The 17,354-nt window shown below is 40.1% G+C and overlaps 1 protein-coding gene across 4 annotated transcripts; it reads left to right on the top strand.

Moving 5' to 3' along the window:
* Positions 1–569: 569 nt before the first annotated feature.
* Positions 570–16,808, top strand: U2AF1 (U2 small nuclear RNA auxiliary factor 1). Of its 4 annotated transcripts, XM_082219913.1 has the most exons (9): positions 570–728; positions 2,483–2,570; positions 5,037–5,067; positions 5,635–5,701; positions 9,185–9,234; positions 10,568–10,666; positions 12,768–12,901; positions 13,489–13,581; positions 16,536–16,808. In XM_082219913.1, exons 2-9 carry the CDS (start codon positions 2,524–2,526, stop codon positions 16,687–16,689), a joined length of 675 nt encoding a protein of 224 aa, XP_082076039.1. In that variant the 5' UTR covers positions 570–728; positions 2,483–2,523; the 3' UTR covers positions 16,690–16,808. The 4 variants fall into 4 exon arrangements, with proteins under 4 accessions (XP_082076039.1, XP_082076037.1, XP_082076038.1 ...); XM_082219911.1 differs by lacking the exons at positions 5,037–5,067; positions 5,635–5,701 and adding an exon at positions 6,445–6,511; XM_082219912.1 differs by lacking the exon at positions 5,037–5,067.
* Positions 16,809–17,354: the final 546 nt, after the last annotated feature.

The following is a 17,354-nucleotide window of genomic DNA, read 5'->3' as shown; positions in this document are numbered from 1 at the left end:
GGCATCTGAAGGCAGATTACCCTCCGTTTCTGGTAGATCACCCCCTCCCTCATGCAGAACCGCATGCTATTAGTTTATTCACCAGCCTGTGTCCACACAAAAAAATAATCCGCCCCCCCCCACCGCACTGCGGACCTCAAAATGCAGTTCAGGCTAACGAAATTTTAAAGTATCTCTATCGGCACCTTCACACAACACATTCTAGGGCTTTTTCCTGCCCGGCTTTAAATGCAAATACAGACATTTTCTTGGAACGGGGTACAGTTGCTGCAGCAAGGACCGGAGTCTGACCTGATTCCTTCCCAAATAAACTTTTATTTAAGAATGGAACCAAGTATGGAAGAGTGAGTGACAAACGGAGACACGGCAGCTAGGAGCAACTGCCCCTATGGAGAAATCTCCGGGGGTGGGCGTATCCCGAATGGCGATGGAAGAAGAACCAAGGGGGGGGGGAGGGGGAGAAGCCAAGTCACCCCGCGCTGGCGCATGGCGGAGACAGCTGCACCAGGGCGCGTGCGCGAAGCCTTTCCCCCGCAGCCCCTGCCTTACGCGCTGATTGGTCGCCGGCTCTTGATCGTTGCAGCGGGCGGCGGGCGGCGAGGCCGTTTCCGGCGCGGGGTTGTGACGTCTTAAGCGGGGTGCCGAGGTGTCCGGCGGGCGGCCGGGCAGGGCAGCTTGTAGGAGATGGCGGAGTATCTGGCCTCCATCTTCGGTACCGAGAAAGACAAGTGAGTGGGTTCTTCCTCCCCCTGGCCTGCCCTCTCTCTCTCCAAGGGCGGGGTCCGGCCTACGCTTGCGGGGAGGGGGGTGGCTGGGGCCTGTGTCAGCGCCCTGGCGGGGGGGGGGGCATTCCTAACAATGGTTCCCCACGAGGAGCCCTTTTTTTCCTCGCTCTCTCGTGCGCGTGCGCGGTTCTTGGCCGTAGAAGCCTCGAGCGCGCGAAACCTCCTCCAGCCCTTGTTCCGTTGCTGCTGCTGCCGCTGCAAAGCGTCTGCCTCGTGCCAGCCGGAGAGGCGCTCCCTATTGGACCTTGGCGGGCGCGCTGCTTCCTTCCCTCACGGGCCGAGGGAGGGAGCGCGCTCGCTCGCGCGCCTGCCCGCCCGCCAACAGCCCGGGGGGGGGGCGCGCGCGCTTCCGGGAAAGAGCTGGTGGTGGGCTCGCGACTGCGAGGAATCCCCAGATCCGTTTTTTCCCTCCTCTGCTCTCCTCTTGGTTTTCCTCATGAGGGGAAGGGGGAAGGGCCGGCGCTGCTAAAATGGTCGGCCTAGCAGCAGGATCGCCGCTGAAGATCTCGTGGGGGAAATCCCCTTGTGTGTCTCCGGGACGTAACGCTTTCTCATCACGCCTAAGGAGTTTTGAAGGGGCGCAGAGTTTGTTCTGTTAGTGCAACTACAGCCTCAGTAGAAGTGTTCAAGCTGGCTTTCATGATCACACTCAAATCAATCAGTCTATATATATATTAAAAGGTACATGAGGTAGAAAACTGTACATAATATTTTAGAGGAGGAGGGTTGTGGCCCTTTCAGCTGGGTACATCTGCCTTCCACTCCACTTTTCTGTTCACAGGGAGAGGAGGGAAGCAGGTCTCAATCTATCTAAGCTGAAGAAACTCCTTTGCTCACTACTAAACTTCATGTCCATGCACTGATACTGGGAGGAAGCAGTAAACTTGAATTTCCTAACTGGGCAGAAACAGTAAAAACCAGACCATGCAGCATGTTCTATTTTACTCTCATTGAAAGCCATTTCTGGGAGCAGTTACTACTATGCTACCCAAGTTAGTGCAGCACTGAGCAACTGAATGTCTCCAACTTGCAGACAACGGTGCAGAAGACTCATTTGTTTACAAGTGTTGTCACATGCCTGCCAAAACTGCTTTTTTCAACTTTTCTATGGTGTGAAAATAAAGCAGCTGATATCTGCATTTCACACCTATGATATGAATGTTCCCACCCCATCTACTATCCAACATGCCCTAGTAGTGGACAAATGGAGAGAGGAGAAAGTGCCATAGGTTGAGGCAGAGCATCTGCTTGTTTTATAGACGGTCCCAGATTCAATCCCTAGCCTAGCATGTCCAGATGGGGCTGGGAAAAGACTCCTGTCAGAAACCCTGGAGAGCTACTGAGTGAAGACAGTGGTGAACTCTAGTAATTGAGAAGGATGCACATCTGCCATCAGACCCCCTTAGTTTTCACCATTCTCAGTTTTAGAGAAGGTGGTACTGTACTTTAAAACAGCCAATATCAATTGTAGTTGAATCATTGCTAAAATAGATATGAACTAGCACAGGAACGGAGAACACCTCTTCCTAGACCTCAGGACTCCACTGGCCATGCCTTGGCTGGCCCTGCTTCACAATTCAAGTGCTTTTGCCTGGCCAGAGTGTATTCTTTTGATTAATAAGCTTAGCTATAAATCCATAACTAGTTTGTATAGAAATTGTTTCAATTGATACAATTTTTGTGCCTTTTGGTTTCAGAGTCAACTGTTCTTTTTACTTCAAAATCGGAGCATGCCGTCATGGAGACCGGTGTTCTCGGTTGCACAATAAACCAACATTTAGCCAGGTTGGTGTAAATTTTTTTGGTAGAAGTCTTACATCCAATACAGCCATGACTTTCAGAGCTCCAATCTGTGATTGTTAAATCTGAGAAACTATAAAAGTATCATGTATATATTTGGTGATTTGTCCTTGAGTTGCTATTCATTTCTTTTACTAGCCCTTTGAAATATTTTTTTAAAACTTTAATGGTTGCAGAATTTTTTCCCATAATTTTTCCAATATTAGATGTCAGCCAGTGGTAACCTCCTGGGTAATATTTAGCAACTATATAGCTGTTTTTTATTTAAAAAATGGGCCAAATTCTCTCTTGTAAACCAGGGATAGCCAAAATGGTGTACTCCATGTGTTGTAGTGCAACTGTCATAGTCCTGAGCACTGGCCAATACTTCCATGGCAGGAGTAATGGGAGTTGAAGTCTAACAACTTGGAGGACACCATGTTGATTGCCCCTGGTGTAAGTGTGCATGTTTTCAAGTTTAGCCAAAATGCCCTGACAAAGCAATTCTGTGAAATAGCAAAAATGCACATATCCTTACATTCTAAGAGATAATGGCATTTGCAGATGTCTTCTCTACTACTTTATATTTCCAAGTATGGCATGTGTGGAATTCAGAGCAATCCCTATAAAATGAGTGGGGGCTGTGTAACAGTATAAGAGCAACATAATCAGTTTTAAAACCTTTAAAGTAGTTTGAGAATATAGGCTAGCATAAGGGTTCCCAAACTGTTGTTCACAAACCATCAGTGATCCACAAGCTTCATTCAGGTGGTCCATGGTGTGCCTGTAAAAATACAATGAAAAATCATACAACATCTAGCACAGTGCGTTATAATTGCTACAGTGGGCAGAGAAAACGTTAAGTGGTCCACCAAGACCCTAAGACACTTTCATGTGGTCTTTGTAACCACTGGGTTAGCCTGTACAGATTAAAGCTGGTTGGGATGATCACATTCAGTTTGGTTGCTACAATTTTGTTTTATTTATTTTTGAACTCTAATTTATTTTTTAAAATATCCAAGCTCCCTTATATCTTAGCCTGCTCATCTACTTTCAAATAGTTAAGATTGACATAGTCAAAATACAAAACAAATAACTTCACCAACTTCAATGCTTAGCTTAAGCATGAAGTAAAGTAGAAAGAGGCAGTAAGGGAGAATGTGTTCACAGACTGACTGCTTGGGCAACTCTTAAAGCTAAACTCCTATGCAAACTTACTTGGGAATAAACGATGTTGAACGTAGTAAGACTTTTATGAGATTACATGTAGAAGAGCAGACTGGAATAGTTTGGAACAAGAGCTTGTCTTATACTTTGATCCACCTAGTATATATGCCATAATATTGTTGTGATCCACCAATATAACATCATAGTTTGATGCTCCACTGATGCCAAGAATTTGCATGTCCTCTCCTGAATATTTAATTGTAGTAAATCAGGAGTTGAACTGAGCTGTGGTATCTGCATTTATTTGAACTTTGTAATAAGAATGCCAAAGCAGATGATTAAATGTGGCAAACATTTGTGGATTGTAGTTTAGGGTGAATTCCAATAGCTTCTGTGAGTGGAATCAACTTAACAACATGATTTTAGCATCCTGCCTTCTGTGCAGCCCATTGTGTCCCCATAATTGCTCCAGAGTGTTGGTGAGGGGACCTGGAGTGAAGCTGGGGTTATGGGGAAGAAGAGGAAGCAGGGATGCTGTTGTGCACTTGCACAGTGTTGAATTTCATTTTCAGTCAGGGGTATTTACATCTGTCGTAATGACTGATAGAACAGTTAAGATATCGTCATTGGGAATCCAGGATTTGTTTGGAAGATTTTAACTTGCATCTTCTAGATTTGGAGGGACAGTTTCTGTATCTTGCTTTTTCAATAGAATTTTGATCTTTGTCCCTCCATTATGCACACCCCATTTATATATGTGCATTCAAATACTATTTTGCAGTTAGGTCAGCTAATCTGATCTGTGACTTAAATTTAAGAGTCTTCTCCTGCTTACTTAAACTAAATAATTTGGCTTAATAAATTAATGTCATGATGTGTTAGGTACTGAACAAACAGTGAATATATATTGTGTTCCTACTGCTACTACTGAAATTGTTTAGTAATTCAATGTGGTTTAAAAGACTACCATGTTGGTTCCTGCCCAGCTTGCACTAAAGTAGTGTTGTAGGTGAGAGAAAGTTGCAAGTACTCTCAATTCGAAATAAGCTAAAAACAGTCAACAAATGTAGATGTATTTTGTCTCTACTGTGGCTAGGGACCAGAGGTTAACACTGGCTGGTTTTATAAAAACAAGAATGCTCTGAAAACAATGTTTTCTTTAAATACAGTTGGTTATATTAAATTTGAATGAAAGCTCATGAAAACTAACATTTTATTTAAATAACACTGAGCTACTTACACTAATATGGACATTAAAACTTTGAGATATTAGATTACTAACTTAAACATGGTTTGTTTTTTCAGACAACTTGATTTTAAGAAGAACGATACAAATGTAAGGTTTCAAGTCTGCCTGGGCAAATCCTTCAAGTAGAAAGCACAAAGGCTGAAAGGATATTCTTTCTTTAAAGATCTGCAAACTGAACAGTTAGAAACTCATATTATTTAAACAGAAGTTCCACCAAGGAAATGCTTGTTTAGAGAAAGTGATGAATTCTGTTCCTTGTGGCAGTGGCCTTTTGTTAGAAAGGCACTGCATATTGGGGGCACCATGTAGCATTTTTTATGGCCCTCCATATTTGATAGGATTAAAATTAGACTAAATTTAGGCCCATGCTAATAAGTTACTAAAATAGTATATTGCTAATTCTCCTTCTGGGAGCTGAGCTGAGGATGCCTCCCTTGATAAGCCAATAGCACAACTTCTTGGTGAAATTAAAACTTGTTTACATAATATGACTGAGTGATATTTCAAAACATGGTGCAAATAAAAAAGAAAATAGTGTACCATTTGAATATATTTTTATATTAAGCTGTTCGCAAAAAAAGTTGTCTCTTTGCAATTGTCTATTATATGCACAGCAGCCAGTAGAATTCCCCTTTTTATTTTTTTTCCCCGCAGACCATCTTGATTCAAAACATCTATCGTAATCCCCAAAACAGTGCACAGACGGCTGACGGCTCACACTGTAAGTCCCACAGTTGGAGAAATTTTTTTTAAGAATGGTGTTAAAGAGCCCATTCCTAAATATGAGAAAATCATGTTGGCTTCTGAGCTGCTGACATAAAGCTGTTGCAAACAGGACAAGTGACGGAACTCTTACATAATGATCAAGCATTTGTCAAATGCCTATGTTATGTGCAAAAAAAAAAGGTTAAAAATGATTGGGTTTTTTGCTTCAAAACTTCCCATATAAGGACATGAGCATTAAGACATGTTCATTATTTATAGTACACCTTAGGCATTTATCAAATGACTTGATATTTTAAAATCTGAAAACATAGGCTTTTTTGCCATATACGGTAAGTGATACTTGGGGATTTTTGGTTCACCTTAACATTCTTAGGCAATAGAGATTTCATAACAGCCTTATTATTGTGTGTTACAGTGGGATCTAGTTCCTGACAATTTTCAACCTTTCCATATGTTAAGGCTATTTATTGCTTCAGGTTCAAGATTTATGATAATAAAATGCCATTAGATGCATTTTAAATAAATGCAATAATAAGTGTTGTGAGATCTCTATTTTTTTCCTCAATACTAGGGTGGTTCAGAAGGGTCACAAGTCAAATGGCGCATATTTCCCTCGGGAGAAAATAACATTCTCTCTTTCAGCACTGAGACTCAACTAAAAGTGATCACCACAAGGAAACCAGTTTCTTGTTAAAACTTATTTTCCATAATATAAAGTTGTTGCGTTTTGTATTTCAGACCATTGCCCTCTTGAACATTTACCGTAACCCTCAAAACTCTTCCCAGTCTGCTGACGGTTTGCGCTGTAAGTTCATACAAGTTCCTTCACTGGTTCCCTGGGCTTGATTGTCAGAGCTCAGTGTCAACTGAAGCTGGTCTACCATTTTTAGTTTAATGGAGCAAACTGATCACATTTTATTAAATGTGCCTGAAATTTTTGGTCCTTCACATATCCCATGCCCACCCCACCCCCCAAAAAAACTTGTTTCCTCTGAAACTTTGGCTACCTGCCTATTTTATGCATTTTTTAAAGGGACACATTTTAAAGTTTTCTTGAGCAATGGCGCTCTCTACTCCATCCTTGCCATTGGCCTCCATCATTTTAATGTGTCCTTGATTATATTTAATGTCACATATTACTGTTATCCAAAGGCTAGGTCAACAGCTTATTAACTTAACTCAAGCACTTATCCATCTGTTTACAGATGTTAAAATCACTTTAATTTGATCTCTCTGCATAGGTACGGTTAAAATTCCTTCCTTGCTTTAAAATCTGAAATTATGAACTGATATTCATTTATGGGAAAGTGTGGAGATTGTCTTGAACTAATTCTTAACACTTGTGTAGTTATAAACTGTGAAAATATTTGTCTACTGTACATCAGTAGAAGTAAGTGATTTAAATGGGTAAATAATTGAGCTAATCTGTGATTTGCTCTTGAAGCAGTTAAACAATGCAATAATTAAATGACTTATTGTTAAGCACAGTCTGGTATTTACAACACTATTTCTACTAGCACTGCTAAATGATATTCAGTGTTATGTTCGTATCTGGGCATGTGCTAAAATTTCCACCAATCTGGTATAAGTAATTCATGCTGTAGCTGCATGGTTTGCTGTGGAGCTCTTTTTATTTGTCCGGAATTTACTGGCTGAACAAACATAGCAGCAAGTCTCTTTAAAATGATAGTTCAAATGTAATGTTTAAAATTTGGTCTCAGTTGAGTAATGCTGCTTGAGAAATCAACAGCCTTTTGCTGTTTTAGGAATTGCATGGTTTGTTATAGTTACCTAGCAAATATTTACATTGTTTAACTATTCTGCTCTCCATATATGTCATATAGTATCAGTTGTGTCTAGTAGTCGAATTCTGGTGGTGTACTTGTTCAACCTAGTAAAACACCATCGCTTAATTTGGTTTGTTTTAGTGTTATGTCTTACAGGGAAATGGTTTTATCAAGTTTTAAAAAATCACATATGGCAACAATTGATATGTGTTGAAAAACCAAAGTAGATTTTTAAAAATCTTGTTAATGACTATTTATTTCTGCTGACAACTGAGAAAACAGTTAGCTATTAAGCTATCTTGATATTTTGGTTTGGGACAGTTTAATCCATTTTTATCAAGCTCATAGTGTATTTTAAATGGGATTCGACATCTGTCAGTCAACATTTAGTTCCTAATTCAATAGTGTCCCTTTAAACTGTAGAGTTGTAAAATGTAGAGTTGTAAGTGTGGTCATAGTTTAATAGAAAATAGATCCGAGAGTGGATCTCAGCTATTTTTTCTATTCATTAAAGGTGGTGGGGAACTGAATTTTGATAATACCATAGAATTTTCCCATCCTTATGTATTTTAGATTTATATATGAGAGGGTAAGGTGCTTTCTAGAACTACAGACCACTCAGGGTCAGATAGCTATACATATAAAGCTTTAAATTGTGCTTAATGTATGCTAAAATGCTATAGCCATCAGTTTTTGCCATACATACTGGTTTGAAATTCATATTTATTTATTTAAAACCTCCCCTGTTTATAAACAGGTGGTCTAGATGCCTGCAAATGCTTACTTAAGGGCATGGAAATAATATAGCATGACTTACTTTAAGTATTCTGAAAACTGTGAAGACTGAATTAGCTTTTGGAGCAAAATTGGGTTCCTTTCCCCCGTCAGTAAGCCTAGTTTTGCTAATTTGAAGGAAGTAGAAACATGTTAATATTGCGTTCAGTAAAGCATATGAATTGTGAACAGTTTTAATTAGCAAACTAATTATAGTGTACGTGGCCAGACTCCAAGGGATGCTGCTCTGCTGTCGTAAGGTATTCAGCAACAGAAGTGGGGGACATTTTTAGTAGTTCCTTTTACCCACTAAAATCCATACCCCCCAAAAAACCCTGCACCAGACGATTGGGGAACCCTCAAGCACATTTGGAGGGAGGGAAGCCTGCTTGAGAAAGAAGGATTTGCTGAAAATTTCCTTCTTCCCTGTTCTGTTCAGAGATGCCTACTGTCAGTAGAGCAACACCTGTTGGATTCCACTGTTTGTTTTTAGAATATTTTTAAAATTAAATTCCCTTATACAATATTTTATTTCTCCCCTTATTTGAATCCTAGTACATTCTTCAAAGGCTGTTCATGAAAATCTGGTGCACTAAAATTAAGATAGTTGGAGCTGGGGGCGGTTGCATTCTATATCAGATCAGTTTCCTTAGATTTAAACCATTCTCCATGGAAGTGTGTTATCTATCAGGTTATTGATTAAAACTATTAAGAGATTGTTGTGATTGTTTTTTCTTTAGGGGCTTGGCAGAACTGTTTATGGTCTACTCCTAATGGTTAGCTACATATTACATATTTTTTACTCCAGTAGACGGCTTCTACTTACTTTTCTACTTACATAAAATATTTTTAATGTGCTCAGAGTCCTTTGCCTTGTTTAAGATTAGATTCTAATTAATTTGGCTTGGTATTTGCAGGTGCTGTGAGCGATGTTGAAATGCAGGAACATTATGATGAATTCTTTGAGGTATGTTACACTAAGTAATGCTTTGAAAATTTTATATAAATGAGAACATCAAGCATAGTTAACATTATAAGCTTTGAAGTTTATCTTAGAACAAAAGACAAACAAAATTATGCCAGATACTCTTCTTCAGCAAGAGGGGAGTATTTGAAATTCTTTGTTCCTTTGATTCATCTAAGTGTATCTGGCTTAAGTAATAATTCCCTGTAACAAACAATAGATTATGGAAAAACGTAACGAGTGATACCCAGCTAGTGTCCCTGAGGGCATTTCTCAAGCCTGTAGGCCCCACCAGACCACTTTTGACAAACCACACACCCAAGATTGCTTGACATCAGGCATCAAAAAGTTCAAGCTGTGGTTGCAAAGGAAGAATTGGGAAAGTACTTAAACCAGATGTTTTCAACCTTTTTGAGTCCATGGGTCCCTTGAGCAACTTCCTTCTTTTTGTGGCACCCCTGTGGGGCTCAGGAGCCCAGTTATGTCACCCCTTGCCTGCAGAGCCAGCAGCCTCTCACCCTTTTTTGAACACCCTCCCTTCTGGAGTGTTTCCTCAGTCTCCTCTCTCTTTTTTGGGGGAGTCGTCCAGGCGGCTTCAGCTCCTGCCCCACCCACCCCACCCCAAAGAGAGTTGCCTCCTCACATTGCCCCACAGGGGCCTGGGCAGAGGATGCCCCCAGCCTTAATGGCCCAGCGGAGACTGGCCAAAGGTGAACATGCACCTTACCTTGGGAGGCTGCAGTGGCAGCAGCAGAGTTCCTCACCCCTGAACAAAGTCAGGGTAGGCCCATTGAAATAAATGGGCTTAAATTACTTAATTTTAATTCATTGAATCTGCTCTGAGTGTTAACGACACAGGATATTGCCCATTTTATTATTCAGTCTTGAGTTATTTTAGTTTCAGATGTGTAGTTTAATTTTGAATTCTTATTTGTTAAAAGCTATTTATGTCCTGCTTTTCTGGATACAAATGCTTCCAAAGTGGCTTACAAGTAACATCAAGATGCAGTCTTTGAAGCCATCATAAACAATATCAATATATAAACATATCAGCATATAAAATTGTCACGATTTCCCCTACAGGGCAGTTGGTGGTAGATGGGAAAGAGAGCAGTTAGGTCAAACAGGCTCTCCGGTCTGCAACTTCCTGCTTTCTTCTGAAATTCTTCCCAACAAGACAACTAGTGGTAGATGGCCCTGTGGGGGGAATAGGGATAGAGTCATTGCCATACCCTATGTAGCCAAGAAGAACAGATTAAATGACAAGTTGGTGATGTATAGGCTTGCTAATCCATCTAGTTTAGATCAAATTAACACTCATTTTTTCTTCATTTAGGAGGTCTTTACAGAGATGGAAGAAAAATATGGTGAAGTAGAAGAGATGAATGTCTGTGATAATCTTGGAGATCATCTGGTTGGAAATGTATATGTAAAGGTAAGAGATAAAAAGTCCACAACTGCTGATCAAAATCTTTAAATGTCTTGCTTTGTGTATTTGAAAAGTAACTAGCAGTCTTGAATAGTTAGGCTATGTGTATTGCATAAATAATAATTAATACTTTCAAATGAAACCTATTAAGCCCAGCAAGAAATGTAAATAACGAAATGTGGTGAATGAACTAAAATGCTATCTCCTTTATCTGACTGTCTGCTTCATTTCTATTTCCCCCCAATATCACACTCATCATGTCTGTAGACACTTAATCCTCTTAATTGTGCTACAACACAGAGCAACAAATGTTTAGAACGACTTTGCAGATTGGGATTCATATATGGAACTTCTGTACATGTACTCTCCCCTTTGCTGCATTTTAACATTACAAAGTAATTGGTTCTTGTATCTTAACTATTCCTGATTCAGGTCCAGCCTGGGGCATTTTCCTTTTTTTATTCTCAAAAGTATACACTTAACACCAGGCATTGGTCAGCACTATAGCTACTTAACTACTATAGCCACCCGGGGACGCGGGTGGCGCTGTGGATAAAACCTCAGTGCCTAGGACTTGTAGATCGTATGGTCGGCGGTTCGAATCCCCGCAGCGGGGTGAGCTCCTGTCGTTCGGTCCCAGCTCCTGCCCACCTAGCAGTTCGAAAGCACCCCTATGTGCAAGTAGATAAATAGGTACCGCTTTATAGCGGGAAGGTAAACAGCGTTTCCGTGTGCTGTGCTGGTGCTGGCTCGCCAGAGCAACTTCGTCACGCTGGCCACGTGACCCGGAAGTGTCTTCGGACAGCGCTGGCTCCCGGCCTCTTAAGCGAGATGAGCACGCAACCCCAGAGTCGGTCACGACTGGCCCGTACGGGCAGGGGTACCTTTACCTTTATAGCTACTTAAAGTGGTTGTTAAATTGTGTAATTCTGTCGAGGATTTTCCAACAAGGAGAATGTAGTTAACTAAAATTATTATTATGACATAGGAAACTATTAGGCAAATCTAAGGAACATCTAAGAAAAAAAACTAGAAAAAGCAAAATAAAAATAGCCACTGAAGTGCAGTTGGATAGTGAACTAATGCTGCTAAAAATGACCTAAGTGTTGCTGGAGTATATCTTGGAATGATAGCTGCCACATCCACTTGAATAAGCAGGGCTTATTAAAATCTTTTCAATTGACATTGGTGAAAACATTTCCCAGTTCATTCTTTCCTTGGACAGGCAAAACTAGACACAGATGTGTGCCCCTCTATTTATAAATATGATGCTACTCAAACCAATTTTTTTGCTATCATATTCCCTTCCCTGACCAATACATTTGGGTCCAAGATACTTTGGTTATTGTTGTCAGAATACAGTACAATGAAACTGTTTAATTGTATTGTTATTGTCAGTCAACTAGGGTCAACATTGAATACAGTATCAAACTTTACTACAAGCAACTGGTACATTTCTATAATGGACAGACTACATTCAGTTTACTTCATATGAACATATATTGGTTCTCCCCCCCCCCCTTTTTAGAAATTTAACAAAGGATTTTTTTAAAAAGGATTATCAAAAAAAATGTAAACATGGCAAAAATTGAATGGTATATGAAGAATAATGATACCTTTCGGGGACACATTAAGGATATACAGTGGTACCTCGGGTTAAGTACTTAATTCGTTCTGGAGGTCCGTACTTAACCTGAAACTGTTCTTAACCTGAAGCACCACTTTAGCTAACAGGGCCTCGCGCAGCCAGAGCACGATTTCTGTTCTCATCCTGAAGCAAAGTTCTTAACCCGAGGTAATATTTATGGGTTAGCGGAGTCTGTAACCTGAAGCGTATGTAACCCGAGGTACCACTGTAGAGTAATCTTGATTCTAATAAAAGTATATCATGTTCTGAAAGAATTCTGCCCTTATGCATTGATATGCTATTGACGTACTGCTTGTGTCCCCGTCCCCCGAAACATGCTTCCTTACTATTTCACTAACACTACGTAAACGAAGTTTTTGTGCTTTCCTAATTTTCATGTTGGCACTAAGAATCATGTCAGTTCCTAGTAATATGTAAAAGTGGAGACTTCATTTTTGTAAACTTAACCTTTTTTTCCAGTTTCGACGTGAAGAAGATGCAGAAAAGGCAGTGATTGACCTGAACAACCGCTGGTTTAATGGGCAGCCGATACATGCAGAGCTCTCCCCTGTGACAGATTTCAGAGAAGCTTGCTGCCGCCAGTATGAAATGGGGTGAGTAAACTGTTTTCTGCTGTCTCCATTTTTGAGGTGATTTTGAAATGCTTTTTTGTGTTAAAAAATCATGAGTGACAGGACACTGCTCCATGGTTTTGAATCCTGATATGCCCTCTGTGAATGGACATATTCCCTCCATTCACAGAGGGACCTGGGATCCAGTAGAACAGGCTTCCTCAACCTCTGCCCTCCAGAAGTTTTTGGCCTACAACTCCTATGATCCCTAGCTAGCAGGAACAGTGGTCAGGGATGATGGGAATTGTAGTCTCAAAACATCTGGAGAGCTGAGTTTGAGGAAGTCTGCAGTAGAGGCTCCTGCCGTAATACAGGACAGGAATAGCATTTTTTAAAAAAGCCTCTCGGTTGCTGTCAAGGTTCCCCAGCTCAACATAGCAGATTTTAAAGGGGATACATGAGGATTAGGAGATCAGCAAGAAATGCTGCCCTCTTCTGGCAGAAGCATCCTGTTAGTGGAAAACCACTCATAGAACGGTCTCGCCAGCAGAAACTGTGTTAGAATCTAAGCCAATAGCATTTGCTTAATCATTACCAAAACCTTGCGTTGTTGTTTTCCCCCCCTCAAGGGAGTGTACACGAGGAGGTTTCTGTAACTTTATGCATTTGAAACCCATTTCTCGAGAATTGCGACGTGAGCTGTATGGCCGCCGCCGCAAGAAGTAAGTGCTTGTTGTTCTTTTATATTAAAAAAACTTCTATTTTTAAAAATGTGTGTTTTTCAACAATGGGAGAACTTGTAGGTAAGCTAGATGGTGCAATACTACCAAATTTGTCACAGTTACAGATAGGTAGCCGTGTTGGTCTGCCATAGTCAAAATAAAAAAATTCCTTCCAGTAGCACCTTAAAGACCAACTAAGTTAGTTCTTGGTATGAGCTTTCGTGTGCATGCACACTTCTTCAGATACACTGAAGTGTATCTGAAGAAGTGTGCATGCACACGAAAGCTCATACCAAGAACTAACTTAGTTGGTCTTTAAGGTGCTACTGGAAGGAATTTTTTTAAATTTGTCACAGTTTATGAAGTTGAAGACTGATGCAAGTACCAGCAATTCATGGTTTTCATGTTGCTTTCCATCCCATTTCAGTTGAATGCAAGTAACTTTAGCAAACTGAAAACTGAATGCAGTGGCTGACAAACTGAGCTATTAAATGTTGGAGCAATAAATGTGCACTTGTTAAATTGCTGATACTGTGCTTTTTCATAAGAATTGTACCTTAGGGCTGATAATGATGGGCAATAGTGCCCTATTCCATGCAGAGTACATAAGTGTTGCAGTAAGGTGTCTCTTACTGTGTATGGGTGATACCGTGAATTGCTATTGTTATACCCCACCTTTTCCCCTGACAGGGACTTAATGGTGGCTTACAGATAAAAATACGAACATTTAAAAACATAGGGGGAAATAATTTTTTTAAACAATTAAACATTGATAGAAATATATATAATCTATTACAGCCATACAAATATATTTATTTAATACTGATGTGCAGGTTAGCAAAGCTGGAGCAGGATTGAGCACAGGTGATTGTTTTGCAACTCATCTCTAGTAAAAAGATTGCATTGGGTTGTAAAGGTGTAAGTTCAAGACTAAAATAAGACAGACTGGTGAAAATGTTGATTTATCAGGACATCATGCAACTTTAACCACAGGTTGAAGCAGTTCATTCATCAACTTAATTAGGGTGTTCCTGTTCTCCCATTAACACTTCTAAATATATTTGCAGGAGTCTGGTATGAAGTTGCTTTCTCTTATTTGAGTTGTAAATATGGTATGCATCTGTAGCTTACAAATGCTAGCTCTCATAATTCTAGCTGAGGTGGCCTTTTCCCTCCTCAATCGACCACAGGGCTAGGGAACATCTTGAGCCAATGTTGTAACTTGTGTTGATCAGTTTGTTACATAATTCTAATCAGTGCTTATTGTTTAAATATTTCTATGTAAGCAGTTTTGTGAGGTTTGCCTAGAAAAGTGATACATAAAGTATCTTTCAATATTTATTTAAGTTTCATTTGAAATCAGTGCTTCATTCTGAAAAAAATATCTCAGTGAACTTTTTAATCTCTAATTTTCTATCGCCACCTACCGCTATTTAAAACCAAAAAGCAATCACAAGTGATATCCAAGTATGACTCATTGAAATCAATGACCTTAAGTAGTTGTTGTTTATTAAATTTCTATACCACCTAAGTTACTTGAGAAACATCCAGTGTCACACCAGGAAATGTAACATGAGTCCTGTTCCTCCCTTCCTGCTGCAGGTCCCATGGGGGAGGGGAGGAAAAAACAAGTCTCATTTGTGCAAGCAGAAGTGTTGCACAAGCGTGACTCCACAACTGGAAATCAGCCATTGATGTCTATGGGTCTGCTCAGAGTTTGACTGACGTTGGATATCACCCGTTTTGTCAACGAAAAGTTAGTCCCCCAAAGAAATTCCAGGGATTTCTCTGGAATGAGTTTGCACATCTTCCCCATAATGCAAGAGGAAGCTCTATCTGCTTTTCCCAAGTTTAGCTGTATCCACAGCTCTACAAATACTACTTTTGGGGGATCGGATCTATTATATAATTATGCCAGAACATGCTGGTTTAAAACCTGAATGGGGCAAGGTAGTAGTACATAATTGGGAACTACTTGTTTGTCACCTGCTACATTAGCTTGGTAAAATGCTCCTCTCTAAAGGATAATTCATAATTGAATTTAGGATGTAGTTGCATAAGTTTTGAAATGTTAGAAAAGGATGTTGCAGAATATCACAGCACACAAATTCTGTATTTTCCTTGCATCTGGTTACCCTCCTCTATGTGGACCACTTCCACAAGCTGCTAAATACACAGTAGTATTGATATATAGCATATGCATAGGCTGTTAGATGTGAATCCGATTCAAGCACACAGCATATTGGGACAAATGTTGTTGGGTCTAGCACTGCTGCCTCTGATGTAGCTCATCTGGATGATGGCAGGGTCTGGCGGAAGGTAGGAACCAGGAATGGAAACCAGCAAGGTCTGTGCTGGCACAGCCATCTTAATTATGCTTGCCCTACAATTAATTGCTGTATGCTGGGGGGCAGGGCAGTAACAATCATGTTTGATATTGTACTTGTAACCTGCCCTAGGGCCTAATGCTGAAAGGCAGAAAAGAAATCTAATAAAGAATAAGAATTAGGAAGTGGCAAGAAGGTGGCCACTGAGGGCAGTTTGCTTATCTACATGTTGTTTTCCCAAAGGGTGAAGACATTTACTAAATATTGAAATACTCTTTGAACCTCTTAAAATTGCCTTTTATAAATGCCTAATGTGTGTGTTCTGTTGTTGCTTTATTCTAATGCAGCTATATTTGGCTGCAAACAAGACTCCACACCCTTCAGCTCCATCCATTTGGAAGAGGGCAGTTACTTACCAGGACCAAAGCTCAGTTCTCCTAGGTTACTAATAAAAAGTATGGGCAGCACAGTTTTAGTATTCAAAAAAGCAGACTCTTGCGTAAAAACCTTGAACAAGTTCTGTGTTTTTTTTTTAAAGGTTTGTATTTGAGCAGTTGTGGCTTACATAGTCTTGATGCAAGGACAAATGTGAGAAAGTTTTTCACTGTGCTCATTTTTTTCTACCAGGCATAGATCCAGGTCAAGGTCCCGTGAACGTCGCTCTAGATCCAGAGATCGTGGTCGTGGAGGTGGAGGAGGTGGTGGTGGTGGCGGCGGTGGTGGTGGCCGGGAGCGTGATAGAAGGCGGTCAAGAGATCGTGAAAGATCTGGACGATTCTGAGCCATGCCATTTCTACCTTATCTGTTAGAAAGTGTTGTAGTTGATTGACCAAACAAGTTCATAATGAAAACTTTTTTTAAAAGATGGGCTTCTGAATAAAAATTTGTAGTGATACAGTTTTCTTTGCGTAACTGATTTATTATGGAAAAAAAATTCTTTCACCTTGATGAATGATTTGGGTCGGGCGGGGATTGCTATGTACTGCAGAAGAGCTGGTTTTTACATTTGGATATGCATTAAATTGTTCATGTATATAATACAAAATATTATATACATTAAATTGTGCATAAGCAGTTACTCATTTAAGTTTCCCTCTTTTGTTATGCTTTCTGCTTATTTAGGTTAGCGTAGGCACCTCTAAATGAAAGCTGTGAAGGAGCATTTCTTTACTCAGACAAGATGCTTAGTTATATAAATCTGTATGTTTCTTTGTTACTAAGAAATCTGTTCTCTGTGAATGTGGCATTTACAATAAATCCAGTTTTTGAACTAAAAAATTAAAGCCTATTCTCTAAGCACTCCTGAGTAGTTGCAACTCCAGGCTGTGCCAAAATTCAGAGTTTATTTCCACATGGAAGCCTATTTTAGTTAAAGTGCCATATGAAAGCTGAACTTGGGGGTTCTTTATTATAACAAGCTCACAATGAGTTTTAATCTGCAGCTTG

The sequence above is a fragment of the Podarcis vaucheri genome (assembly GCF_965113315.1).
Source record: "Podarcis vaucheri genome assembly, chromosome: 4".
Lineage (NCBI taxonomy): Eukaryota > Metazoa > Chordata > Lepidosauria > Squamata > Lacertidae > Podarcis > Podarcis vaucheri.
The sequence above is the reverse complement of the archived record's forward strand: the minus strand, read 5'-3'. Positions and strand labels throughout refer to the sequence as shown.